Source organism: Prorops nasuta, unplaced genomic scaffold (genome assembly GCF_024137725.1).
Source record: "Prorops nasuta isolate Cenicafe-Biocafe unplaced genomic scaffold, Cenicafe_Pnas_1.2 PNAS00007, whole genome shotgun sequence".
NCBI lineage: Eukaryota > Metazoa > Arthropoda > Insecta > Hymenoptera > Bethylidae > Prorops > Prorops nasuta.
Genome location: NW_027116804.1, coordinates 8,426,608 through 8,440,578, shown reverse-complemented (window position 1 = coordinate 8,440,578; position 13,971 = coordinate 8,426,608). Strand labels below are relative to the sequence as shown.

The window sequence follows — 13,971 nt, the reverse complement described above, 5'->3', positions numbered from 1 at the left end:
AACTGAAATCACGAGTTTTTTTACTTTTTTCTATCAGTTAACAACCTTCAACTTTCTTATTCATACTTGTTTAGACAGTAATTTAATAAGATGTAATAGACTTACTTGGAGTCAATGAGTTACTGTATTTAATTTTTTTTCTGGCACGTGTATAGAAGATAATAGTTTGTCAATTAACAATTTTTTTCTTTTTTCCTATCAACACGTGTCTCTACAGTTTTTTTGTTTTGTTTCTTGAAGTCAATGATTTAATCAATTCAAATTTTCATTTTTTTCTGGCACGTGTATAGAAGATACTAGTTTGTTAATTAACATTTTCCTTTTTTCTTTCAACATGTTTGTATCTCTACAGATTTTTGTGGAGGGGACTCACTGTATAAAACAAGATGTTTGGTAGATTTGATAGTTTTTAGTTTTGCTTCACGCAAAGAGTTTACATTTAACAAGTGATAGTACATTTTTCAACGAAAATGCAGTGCGGATACATTATGTTCTTACTTGCTGGATTTATTTCAATTATAATAAACGAAAGTAGTCAATATGATAAATTTATGATAGATTTTTTGATAAAATTTGGATATGTTAGTAAAATTAATAATAGTTCTAATGCAGATGAATTAAATTGGTTGAAATATGCCAATGAAGAAATAGAAACTGGTATGACGTTATTTAAACAATACTATAATTTAGTGCATGAGAGTTCATTTAATGAAATAATTAAATATATGAAAGAAGACAGATGTGGTGTAAAAGAAGATGTTTTCAATCTTACTCAAAAACAATTGAAATGGAATAAAAAGAAATTATATTGGCATTTTATTTTGGCATTACCAGAACAAATTGCTACTACTGTTGAAGTATTTAAAATATGGAGTAATATGACAGGTTTAGAATTTAATCACACTAATGAAAAGCAATACGCTGATATAGTTATATCGTTTAAATATGATAATCACTATTATAAATTAGAACCAAACATCAAATGTACTGGTAATTTAGCAGAAAATGTTTTAGGACATGCTTTTCTTCCTGATAAAGAAAATAGCCCGAGAGAGATTCATATACGAAGACGTATAAACTGGTTTTATGGTTTGGAAGAAATACCAGAAGAAAAATCCAGTCTTTTTTATGTTTTAATGCATGAAGTTGGTCATACATTAGGGCTTTCTCATAATCATGAGGGTAGACTAATGCAACCTACTTATTTATTTTTTAAAAATACTAATGATAACTTATTTAATAATATTGACATATTAGATATACAAAGATTATATAATATTGAAAATAATGATAATGACAATCAAGAGGTTGATAGAAATAAAATTTCTACTACTACTATTACTCCTTCTGTTAGCACTACTAAACCAACTACTATTGCTCCTCCTGCTATAACAACTAAACCAACAACTAGAGTAATTAAAAAATCTTATTATCGTCCTAAAAATGAAATACCACCAAAATTTGATGATGTATGTGAAACATCGTCTAAAGATTTTGTTTATTTAATTACTGATGGTACACTATTCATTATTTACGGAAAATGGTTTTGGCACTTTGAAGTTCATAGAAATAAAAAAAAAGATATTATAGAAATGGAAAATTAATTAGAGATTTTTTAACATTTTTACCGAGTAATTTTACTAGAATAACAGCAATACATGAAATAGGTGTTGGTAAAATAGTATTATACTCATATAATAATATATATATATATTTGATGCTCTTACTAGAGAATTAGACTCAGGATATCCAAGAACAAATCAACAATTATTAGGTAATCATGTTAATTATGATGGTGTTAAAGCAGCTGTTTTAACAAATTCTGGAAAAGTTTATATTTTTTATACTCCTAATTATGTAATGGAATTGTCCAGTTGTGAAGTATTAAAACCCAACAAATTCACCACAGTTGAATCAGTTTTTCAAACTGAAATAAATTTTTATCAGAACTTTACATTATTCAAATATACAAATGGAAAAATATATATAATACAAAATGATATGTATAAAGCCTATGATGAATTCATGGGTATAATTGTAAAGTCAGATAAATTTGATTTATCATTATTTAATATTGAATGTTCAAGTATCACTTTAGGTGAAAAATTAAAAACTCTTATGGTGAGGATGTTAACATTTTACGGAGATGATACCAACCATTATCATAATCTTAAAGGAAATTATTTAAACGATGATGCTAATAATAATGATAATAATGATGATGATGAATATAATAATGATTTTAATGATGAATCATATCAAAGTATGAAAGGAGTATCCTTCGATTCTGGACGTGTTAAGAGATTTAATTCATTTGCTGAAGTGCAAAAGTATAAAATTGATCAGATTAAGAAAAATGAATTATAAGACAACAAAAATTTCATTAAAAACTAGTCAGTAATCGTTTAATCGTCAAGCATGAACGCTGTTCCTCGAGAGTAAGTAAAAAAATTAAAAAAATTGTCTTTTTTATTATTTATTACAGATATATTTGTTTAAAGGAAACCGATTCTTATTCTGGGAAGGCGATATCCATTAACTTCAAATGATTATGAATATTTGGAAATTGGTATTAAAATTTCAAATATTCAAAAAGCTACTATATCAATCATCCTTAGTCATATTGCAACAAATGACTTCATTGAATTTTCCGAAGAAACATGGAATGAGGTCTATAATTATCATGAATATATTTATAAATTTTTTGATAATATACCTACACCCACTCTTCATCTACTTAGTGATGATACATCAATAGAATTGTTGGATAAAATTGATGGAATTGGAAAAAAAGTTAAATTTAATCAAGTAAATAGTGTTATTTATGTATCAAGTAAAATTTGTAAAAATATGTTATCTCTTTATCGTTGTATTAATATTACAACTCAATGGTTACAATTTAATTTGGATACAGTTTTACAAACATTTCAGGATTTTGTAAAAATTGCTCGTTCTGCTAAGTTTAAAAATTGTATTCTTGAATTGATTGAAAAACATACAATTTTTAACAAATATTCTCTTGTACAAAACGAAATTTTATATTTTTATTTAAAATCAATTGTTTTATATTCCAGAATAAATTATATGTAAACAATTTTTAAGTGAAAAATAATTTTAGTGTATTTAATAACAATTGTTTTATATAAATATTGTAGTATTATAAAATAGTATACGTTATAAACTATGGGGTAATTTGTAATAAAAACTATTATTTATAATTAAAAAAAATCTTAATTTATTTATTTATTCATTTTTTTGATAATATACAAAATATATTCAAAAATTACATTTTTTACAAATATTTTTTATAATTTTTATTTAAAATCTCTCTCAGGTACTAGACAATACACATTCTACGAAGATGTTTTCCCCTATCCTTAATTTTATTGTTAGTAATTTTTTTATTTTTCATTAATTTTATTGTGTAAAATTATAATTTATTATGTAATTTTTCTAACAATATTAGTTAGTGGACTGTATTCAACTATACGATCGTGTAAAATTAAACAATAAGCGCTAGTATTCAAAGGTATATCTTTTTTACATTCAAAATCTATTCTAATGTCAACAGTACCATTCTTAATGGATTCAACTTGACGTGAACAATCAATGACAATTAAAGGCGCTATATTCTTAAATTTATTAAGAGTTAATAAATTATCCTCTTGTAATCCATAATAAACAGATTTAAATTTTGAATACATTAAGTATAACAAACTATAGTTATTTTTATCAAAATCTATGTTTAAGTTGTCGTAAGGATATGATTCAGAGTTAAGATAGAGACGAACGTTTGATATATTACAATGATTAAAAATATGAGATTGATTTGATATTTGATTTTTTTGATTTGTTTGTAATGCTAATATTATAAAACGTGGTTTTTCCAGTTGAGTAGATGCTTTCACAGCCCAAGTATGTTTGGTTGATGATTGTAAAAGAGGATATTCATATAAATCCCAAGTTCGATAGTTCATAGTAACAACATTTCCATTTTCAACAAAACGTAGAATTGCTAATTTATTCATTTCCTCCAATGTAATATGCGGTATTTTCCATTGAATTTTAGTTAATTCAATCGATGCGTTAACTTTGGGTTTATCATACCCAGAAAAGAGAGAATTCAAATCGTTTCGAGATTGAATTAGTATTAATTCGTGTCGGGCATTTATTACAATGTGATTGTAATCTTCGCAAAATCCCAATAACATTCGTAATGGTACACAAAAATTAAAAAATAATTTTTTATCACTCGTTGTATATTTTAAAGCATCATGACACCAACCTGCATTTTCTACATAATTTTTATTAATACTGCCAACTGATAGATAATTTTTAATAGATGTTGTAATCCCAACATTTCTACATTGATCTATTTCAACACCATCCAATTCATATCTAATCTCATCGAATAGAAATGCCATACAATTATTATCAAGATATACTTCATCTTTACCTTCGTCAGTTCTTGTTACTTTTCCTTCTATGTAGAGAAAACTTTGACTTGGTAATATATATAGATCTTGATGTTGGATTGGAATTCTAATTACATCATTGTTTCTCAAATTTGTATTGGCATAAGGATTATATCCATGAATTTCAATTTTTGTTATTCGATTGTCCAACACGGGTGATTCTTGAATGTCTAGTATGTCGATCATTTTTCACAATGTAACCTAATGATTGTAGAAATTTAATATTTGATAGATTTAAACCTCTTCTACTAAGTTGTACTTCCGATTCACGAGTTGCCCCAGGAATGAGAGTTGAAAGATGATGTTTTTGATTATATATAAGCATTTTACTTATGCTTCTTTTTAATATGTAATCGAACAGTAATTTCTTCACCACGAAAATTAACTAAATTATCATTTTGATCCAAAATACGTATAATTAAATGATTTATAATTTTTTGAGGTACCGGGAGATATATTACATTTGGTGGTACCTCAACAATTTTATACCCAGGTGGTACAATTGGTGCAAATTCATGAATTGTGTGCACTAACGATCCGTTGCTATAGGCTCTTGTTGTAATACTACAGCTTATTCGCAAAATTTTCACTTTATTAACGTTAGTAGGAAAGTCTGATTTATGCCATTTGTTTGCCAAAATTGTACGTTTAGTAAATCCAAGTAAAGATCCGATACTGTTGGATTTTTCAAAATGTATATCATAAATGCAGAAGATTTCACTTTTTAAAGTTGTATTATTACCACGTATTGTAATTGGATAATTCTCAATATTGTCTGGATTTACCTCATTTGCTGATAGTGACTCACGTAAAAAATCATTCAATGCTTCTATTTCGTACGAACCATGAGGAATATCTATATTCAAATTATCGAAATAAAATTTATCGTTAGTTGCGTCAATATTTGGTATAGAATTAAAAGCTTCAAAACTAATTAAACCAAGTTCATAATCTTCATCATTTTCCAATTCAATAAATGGAAAATAATAAGATTCTAGCTGTGAGTTTGTATCGTTTAATGTTAACGTTATGGACATTTTAAGGAGACTGAAGAAATATTTTATGATAGTTCTATATATTTTCACGAAGAAACTTAATACAAAGATGACCACAATTTTTTTCAGAATAATGCTAATATTGCTTATAATTATATACGATTTTTGTATTTTCACCAAAATAATCTATTAATTCTTTCGGTGGTTTTAAATTTCCAAACGAATCAAAATATTTAATATTATCTCCATTTTTTATATATGCAACCCAATGAGTACCAGATCCTTCTTTATTATCCAAATTTACAATTGCACATTCTTTCTTACGAATTTTTTTAGGTAGATTTGTCCGCATATAAACACCTCGAAATCCTGGTAAATTTTTTAACATTTTCTCCAGATATATATTGGTTGTTACGTCATTTATTTTTTTTTCTTCTTCCTCTATTTTTTTATTTGTTTTCTTAATCCACGACCTCTCTTATAGGGAGCCAAATAAAGTCCTTGTCCTTCAATTGATTTATTATGACGTTTTAATTCTTCCAATCGTTTTCGTGCTGCATTAGCATCATTCACAGCTTTACTAATACTAGCAGCACCACCAGCTAATGATCCAACGGCTGAAAGACCTGCTAAAATAGGTGCTAAAAATGGTAAAAATCCTCCTCGTTTTGCTCTTGGAATAATTCTCTTCTTTCTCTTCCTCTTTACAACACCCATACCAAATTTTCTTTTTGTTTTCATTGCTCCATAGACAGCTAAAGCAGCTGCACGTTCTGAAAATTTAGCGTCTTTAGCAGTTATACGTTTTTTTGCACTTTCAGCAAGAATTCGATCAGCTTCGTGTCGCTCTTTCAGATCACTGTTTTTTGAATATGCAATGTCATGCTCTTTACAAGCGACATCAAGTTGATTAACACCACTGTCTCCTCTTGTCAATCTTTTGTTCAAATGTGTACCTGGTCCACAAAATTGATACCCAGGTATATGTAATTCAAATGGAAGAACATTAATAACACTATTAACTAGTCCTGTACCTCTTTTTCCTTTTGTTTTAAAATTTGACATTCACGACAATCTTTTACAGCTAGTGTAGGACCATCAATATGACTTCGTGACCACGGTTGATTATAATGTTTTGTACACGAACGATATTCTATAATTTCATTATCATATTTTATATCGTCAGGTAATCGATTCCACAAATATTTTATTTCATGTGAATAATATTTTGTAAGAATCAGCTTTGGTACATACTTTAATTCCTCTTCTGTCAAATCACCAATACGAGAATCAATCACTATTATAATCATGATTTAAACTGACTGACTCACTCTCTTGAGTGCATTCTCTATATATACCCCTCAACTAACCTTGAATTGTAGTATAAAGTAAAAATGAATTTTATAAAGCAAAATCTACGAATACCAGTTTATAATTTAGATAATAAATATTCAACAAGTGCAGAAGAACAACGAAGACATGGAATATTATTACCTAATACTATCAGAGCATTAGTATGTGGTCCATCAAATTGTGGTAAAACTAATGGAGTTCTTGCACTTCTTCTCAGTCCTCACGGATTACGCTTTGAGCATGTGTATGTTTATTCTAAATCATTAAATCAACCAAAATATTGTTTCATACAAAATGTTTTTAATAATCTAAAAGATATAATTAATTATTATACTTTTACCAACAATATAGATGTTATTCCTGCTAATGATAGTATGCAAAATTCTATTTTTATCTTTGACGATGTAGCCTGTGATAACCAATCAATAATTCGGGAATATTTTTCGATGGGTAGACATTCTCAAATTGATTGTTTTTATCTTTGTCAGACTTATGCTACAATTCCTAAACATTTAATTCGTAACAATGCAAATTTTATACTAATATTCAATCAGGATAATACAAATTTACGTCATATTTATAATGAACATGTAAATAATGATATGTCGTTTGAAAATTTTTGTGATTTATGCTCAATATGTTGGAAACCAAAATGTGGATTTTTGGTAATTGACAAGGATAGTCAATTCAATAGTGGAAGATATCGTAAAGGTTTTGATGAATTTATAATTATCAAATAAAAATGGAGAGAGAGAGAGAGAGAATAGAGAGTGTCACATGACAAAAATATTAAAACGTACATGATGTGGTTAATTGAAGTTAGTTATATTATATGTGGCAAAGACAACACATCATGGAAAAACAAACCAACAAAAGTGGTAGTGAAAATATGAGAAGTTTAAAACAGGTAGAGAAAGTGAATAAAGCAATTGTTAATGCTAGTAAATCAATACGAAAAAAACATCGAGCACTGAAGATGGGTCAATAAGAAGATAGGATGAAAGTTATTAAAAGTTTAGAACCTATTATTCAACCACTACAGAAAATAGTTAATACAACAGATGAAGATAAAATATTAATGAAAATGGAACCGAGAAAAAAATACGTTTATTAAAGAGAATCCATTCGGAAACATCTACTCCAATAAAAGAAGGTCCGTTGAAAAAAATACGTGAAATTAATTTTAATTCAGAAGAAATAAATACAAATCGTCATACTTCAGCAAATAACGCAATTGAATTAAATCGAAATTTACATGATACATCTCCTACAAATGATAAATAATTAATTTAAATGAAAATTTTAACAATCAAACGATTGAAGAAGAAACATCATTGCCCATGGAATATATATCAATGGATGAATTACCTGTTTCAAAACAATATGCTACAATACCATCAGCTTATGCAAGAGAACTGCTTCTAGGACAACATGAAACAATTGATGATGTTTTTGGTATATACACCGATCCTCGTGATAATAAATTATATTTGGGAAATAAAATATTTCATATTGATTCCAATGATGTTATAACAGTAGGTGAAAAAAAGTATCAAGGTACTAAAGGATTATTTGAACTTTTGTTAATAAAAAAACCTAATGAGACACTCTATAACGATGAAGATTTAAAACAATATAAAGATATATTACAGTATACAAGTGCACATACACGAGGTCATATACCCGGTGAACACATTAAAAGTAGTAGAGGAGATAAATATATGTTTATTATAAAACCACTCTTTTCTAAAATAAAAGGTCAAGGTTTATGGGTTACTTCTCCCAGTATGCTGCTCAATAGAAACAATAACATTGATTATGTTCATTGGGATGATCCTAATGAACTTGTTGATCGACTACGATTACTCTTTGCATCACAAACTGCAGGAAACAATTCACATCAAAATGAAATAATATCTATTATTGAGGAGCTTAAAGAGGCTGGATTTATAATAAATTAAAATAATTTTCACATTTTCAATCAGTATCACGATGACCATCGATGTGTTTGGTAAATCTCTAAATGAACGATACCGTTATCGTTCAGTGTCAAGAAAAAGACCTAGAATAGATAATCCTATTGTAGGAACAGCAAATCAAAATGAATCTTTAAACATTAATGGAGGTGAATATGATGCACACAAAAGACGAATTATAAATTTAGGTGAACCATTAAACCATACAGATGCAGTGACAAAATCATATGTTGATACAGAAGTTAAAAAAAAAAGAAAATAATGAAGATCCAACAAAAATTGATAAAGTATTTTTACAGAAGGAAATTTCAAATAATATTCAAAAAATTGATTTGGATACAAAAACAAAGGATTTCAATGAAAATTTGCAGAAAAAATTAGATGATTTTAATAAAATAACTACTAATGTACAATTACAGAATGATAAAGTAAAAAATGAAATAGAAGAACTTGATTTGAAAAATAAAGCAAAACAATTTGTGGAAGATTTTGACAGGAAGAAGAGTGAAATTGAAAAAATGGAGAGTAATGTGAAATTGTTGAGTGATAGTGTTAAAAATGAAATTAAGAAATTAAATTTGGATGAGAAGAAGAAGAAAAAATTCGAGGAGGATTTCGACAGGAAGAAGAGTGAAATTGAAAGGTTGGAAATTAATGTGAAAACGTTAGGCGATAATATCAAGAGTGAAATTAAGAAATTAAATTGGGATGATAGAGTGAAGAAGTTAGTAGAGTAGCTAAGGGGATTCTATGATCGGGTGACGAGGGGGTCGGGGTCCCGCGGGGGCAAGGGAAGTAGGGGAATTGCCCCCTCTCCTCGAGCGGTTGTGCGCATGCGCATCCTCCTCCCCCGACGTTAAACTCGTAGGGTACACACGTGGGCCCACTCTTACGTTAAGCAGTGGACGCAGAGAAAGAGAGAAAGAGAGAGAGAGAGAGAGAGAGAGAGAGAGATTCCATCGATGATTGTCGGTATCGCTAACTACCGATAGTTGTCGCGTGTATCCCCCCTCTGACTCCTTTGGTGGGGGGGGGGGGGGGGGGTACAAATGTGGCCTCCCCCTTTTACCTTAAATTCCTTAAAGAGCAGTGCCCAAGCGAATCTTGACGCTCCTGGGATGAGAGTTGGGGGGTGCCCAACCGAGTCTTTACGCTCCTGGGTGCCCGCGCGACCGACTTCTTTTAAGGCGAATAGTGTAGACGCTTTGGAGAAAGAGAGAGAGAGAGAGAGAGAATACTCGTAGAGAGCGATCCAGTGATCGCTCCCCCATATTTTTTTTTTCGTAAGTTAGAAAAAAGGGAATCTTTTTTTTTTTTTTTTTTTTAATTATAATTTATTGAAGTATTAAGGAACGCAGAATATTATTTTGTAAAGTGGATGGATGGAAAGGTATTGAAGAAACACAAATTTAAGTAAAAATATATTTATTGGTTTTATTTACAATTTTTAAAAGTTTTTCATACATTCGATAGTATGATGAATGTATTGTTTACAAATGGAACACCACTCTGGAAGTGTACAATTAATTTTTAGGTGACCATACTTTTCAAAATTAGTACACCAATAATGTGGTGTTAAATCCATTTCAGGTTCCATTTGTGTAGCCTCTGTTTTTGCGAAAATAGGTTCCGTCTGCGTGCTACTATTTTTCACCTAGGACATATTTGAAAACTTTTTTTAATATTGTAATAACTACTTTACAAATCAAGTATACTTACAAAAATCACCTCCTCCTCCTCCTCCTCCTCCTCCTCCTTCTCTAAATTAATAGCTGCTAAAAAATAAAAGGAAAAAAAATTAAAATTTTTTTTTTTTTTCGTATGTGTGTTGTAAGATTATTTCATGATTCTATGTATGGGTGGGTTTTCTTCTTTTAAAAATTAATAAAATAAGTACTTACAATGCATATTTCGCTGAAGCAACGCTTCATATTCTCGAAAATAGCGTTCATGAGAATCGTTAATTCTCCTAATATAATCCTGCATAGATTCTGCTGCAGTTTCCTCCTCTTCTGCACGATTTATCGTCACAGAACACTTTTCACTTTCCATTTTTAATATTTTGCTCTTTCAACGTGTACTGCTGTAGGTTCGAGGACTGAATGAATCCTCTGAAGAAATCCCGTCGAGAGAGAGAGAGAGAGAGAGAGAGTCTTTATCGTTTGTTTTCAATATGAAATTACATTAGAAGTCCATTCTTTCTTTCTTAAAGGATACACTATACCCTCCCCGTATATAGAGATATCCATAGATATTTTTCCCTATTGTGTTATACTGTGATAAACCTACAGGTCAATCACAATGGAAATAAAAAAAAAAAAAAAATTAACCCTTCCATTATTTCTTTCTTAATTAAGAAGGATACACTATACCCTCTGAATAATCCCCGTATAGTGATATCCATAGATATTTTTTCCTATTGTGTTATACTGTGATAAACCTATAGGTCAATCACAATGGAAATTCATCGCAAGTAAGAAAGAAAAAAAAAACAAAAATTACCCCTTCCAAACATTGCATACGCTTAATATATGATAATATCGTTCATATAAAAAGTCAGTCTGTTAAACGAGAGCTGCATAGTCGTACCACGCGTGCTTGAACTATTCAGAAAAAATAAGTTTGTGTGTGTGTTTGAACGCATTAAAAATAAACTTGATTCTTACATAAATAAAAAAAGGTAAGGATTTTCTTTTTCATTCGATTAGTAAATGCATTATTTAATTGATTTTTTTTTACTCTAATGAGACTAATTTTTTCATAGAGATAAAAATGAACTTCAATAAGATCAATGAATTGGGAAGTGTCATTCCAAAAAAATTCGTTAAATTAGATAGCTTAACGGAAAATGACGAATACGAAATATCTGAAGTTGAAATAATTAAGACAAAATATGGCATAAAAATTATTGTAAAGCTGCCAACAGCCGATTGGGTATTCCTGCCAGGGAGAATGGCAAAATTGGCGGAGGATACGGAGCAGTTGCAGCAGCTGCAAAAGGCTGCAACAGCCAAAAATTTAATAATGCTATACAAAGGAGGAAAATACCACAACGTGGAATTTAAGTGTAAAGTTTGATAGATATTTTGTATTAAAAATAAAAAATTAATTGATGCTTATAATTATTAATATTTATTTATTCCCTACGTTTAATCTCCCATAATGTAGAATTTAGGAATAAAACATTAAGAACTTTAAGAAAGTATTTTATTTTTTTTTTTTTTTTTTTTATAAACTTATATTTCTAACAATAATTTTTTAACTTACATTTCTAACAATATTCGTAAGAGGATTATATTGTACAATTTTATCGTGTATGATTAAACAATAGGCTGTAGTATTATCCGGAATGATTTCCATACACTCGATCTCGAGTTTAACGTCGACCGTGCCGGTTTTTATGGACTCGTTCTGATGCGAGCAGTCGATGACGAAGAGCGGCCCGTACGTCAAAAAGTCCGTATAGTCGAGCATGGGTCTCCCGAGTTTCTCACCAGCGTAATAGGAGGTGAAAAACTTTACATACATGTCGTAGAGGACGGAGTAGCGGGATTTCGTGAAATCAGTGTCGAGACGATCGTACGGATAGGATTCGGAATTCAGATAGAGTTTGACATCGAGGACTTTGCAATGATTAAATCTCAGCACATCCTCGTGCTGATTACTCTTCTTGTTCGTTCTGAACGCCAGAATGACGTATCGCGGCTTCTCCAATTGCGTGGACGCTTTCACGGACCACGCTTGTCGCTGCGACTTGGGCAGAAGGGGATACTCGTAAAGTTCCCAGGCGCGAAAAGCGAGTGACAGACTCTTGTCCTGCTCGACGATACCGAGAAATTGGAGTTTCGTAATTTCGTTCAGGGTCACATGGGGTATTCTCCATTGCACTCGTAGCAGCTTGATCGACGAATCGGTGATTTTCACCGCCGAGTAAATGGCGTTTGTATCGTCGCGCGCGCGAATGAGAACGAGCTCGTGACGCGCGTTAACGACGACTCGCCGATAATCCTCGCAGAATCCCAACAGCATTTTCAGGGGCACGCAAAAGCTGAAATTCTTAACAGCCTCCTCCTTTTTGAGCCGGTCTCTGGCCGTAGCGACGAACCATCCGGAATGACGTAGACTGGCGCTCTCCTCGGTGCTCAGGGAAACGAGATTCTTCAGAGTGCTGGTAATACCGACGTTTCTGCATCGGTCGATCTCGATACCGTTCAATTCATAACGAATCTCGTCGAAGAGGAAAGCCGCGGAATTGCAGTCGAGCGTAACTGTATCATCGTTGGTGGCGCTCGCGTCACGCGTACCCTCCACCAGCTGGCCCTCGACGTAGAGATAACTCTCGCACGGCAGGAGTATGAAATCTTGCTGCTGTATGGGAATGCGAATCTCGTCGCTGTTCGCCAACGAGGCGTTCGCATACGGATTGTAGGCATGCATCTCCATTTTCGTGATGCGATTGTCGTAGGTCAGCGGTGCGGTGACGTTCAAGGGATCTGCCATTGTTCCACTATGTACTACCTTCGCCCAATCTCTTCACGGTGAATCCCAATGATTGTAAAAATTCGATATTTCTTCTCGTTAGCAGGAAGCTCCTCTTGTCGCGATTTTCACTCCGAGCCGGTGTATTCGACTCCACGTAGGACGAACGACTAGCGAACGTTTCATCCAGTTTCACCGCTTTATAATCCTCGCTACTACTTTTGTAAATTAACATTTCTTAATGTGTAATCTTATGGTAATTTCTTCACGTCCAAAGTCTACGAGACGATCGTCCTGATCGAGGATACGTAACGTGAGACGGTCGATTACTCTGACGATGACCGGTAGATAAATGACGGTTTTCGGTGCCTCCGAGATTTTATAGCCCGGTGGTACGCTGGGAAAGAACTCGTGAATAATGTGTCGTGGTCTACCGTTGGTGTACGCACCACCCGCAATGTTGCACTCGATGCGTAGAATATTTGTTTTCACAATGTCCACGGTATCGTCGGATTCAGCCTGGACGTTCGCCTCGATCACGCGATTCGACGAGAAGCCCAGTAGCGAGCCAATGTTATTCGGTTTTCCAAAGTCAATCGAATATTTGCAGAATATTTCACTCTTCAGTGTATTGTTATTCGCTCGTAGAAGAATAACGCTGTCAATGTCGTCTTGAATTTCGTGTCTCGCAGA

General features: G+C 31.6%; 1 protein-coding gene across 1 annotated transcript; it reads right to left on the bottom strand.

The window, feature by feature from the left end:
* Window positions 1-3,440: 3,440 nt before the first annotated feature.
* LOC136775074 (uncharacterized) lies at window positions 3,441-4,661 on the bottom strand. Its single transcript, XM_066729551.1, has one exon. The coding sequence runs from the start codon at window positions 4,659-4,661 to the stop codon at window positions 3,441-3,443; it is 1,221 nt and encodes a 406-aa protein (XP_066585648.1).
* Between the last annotated feature and the right edge of the window lie 9,310 nt (window positions 4,662-13,971).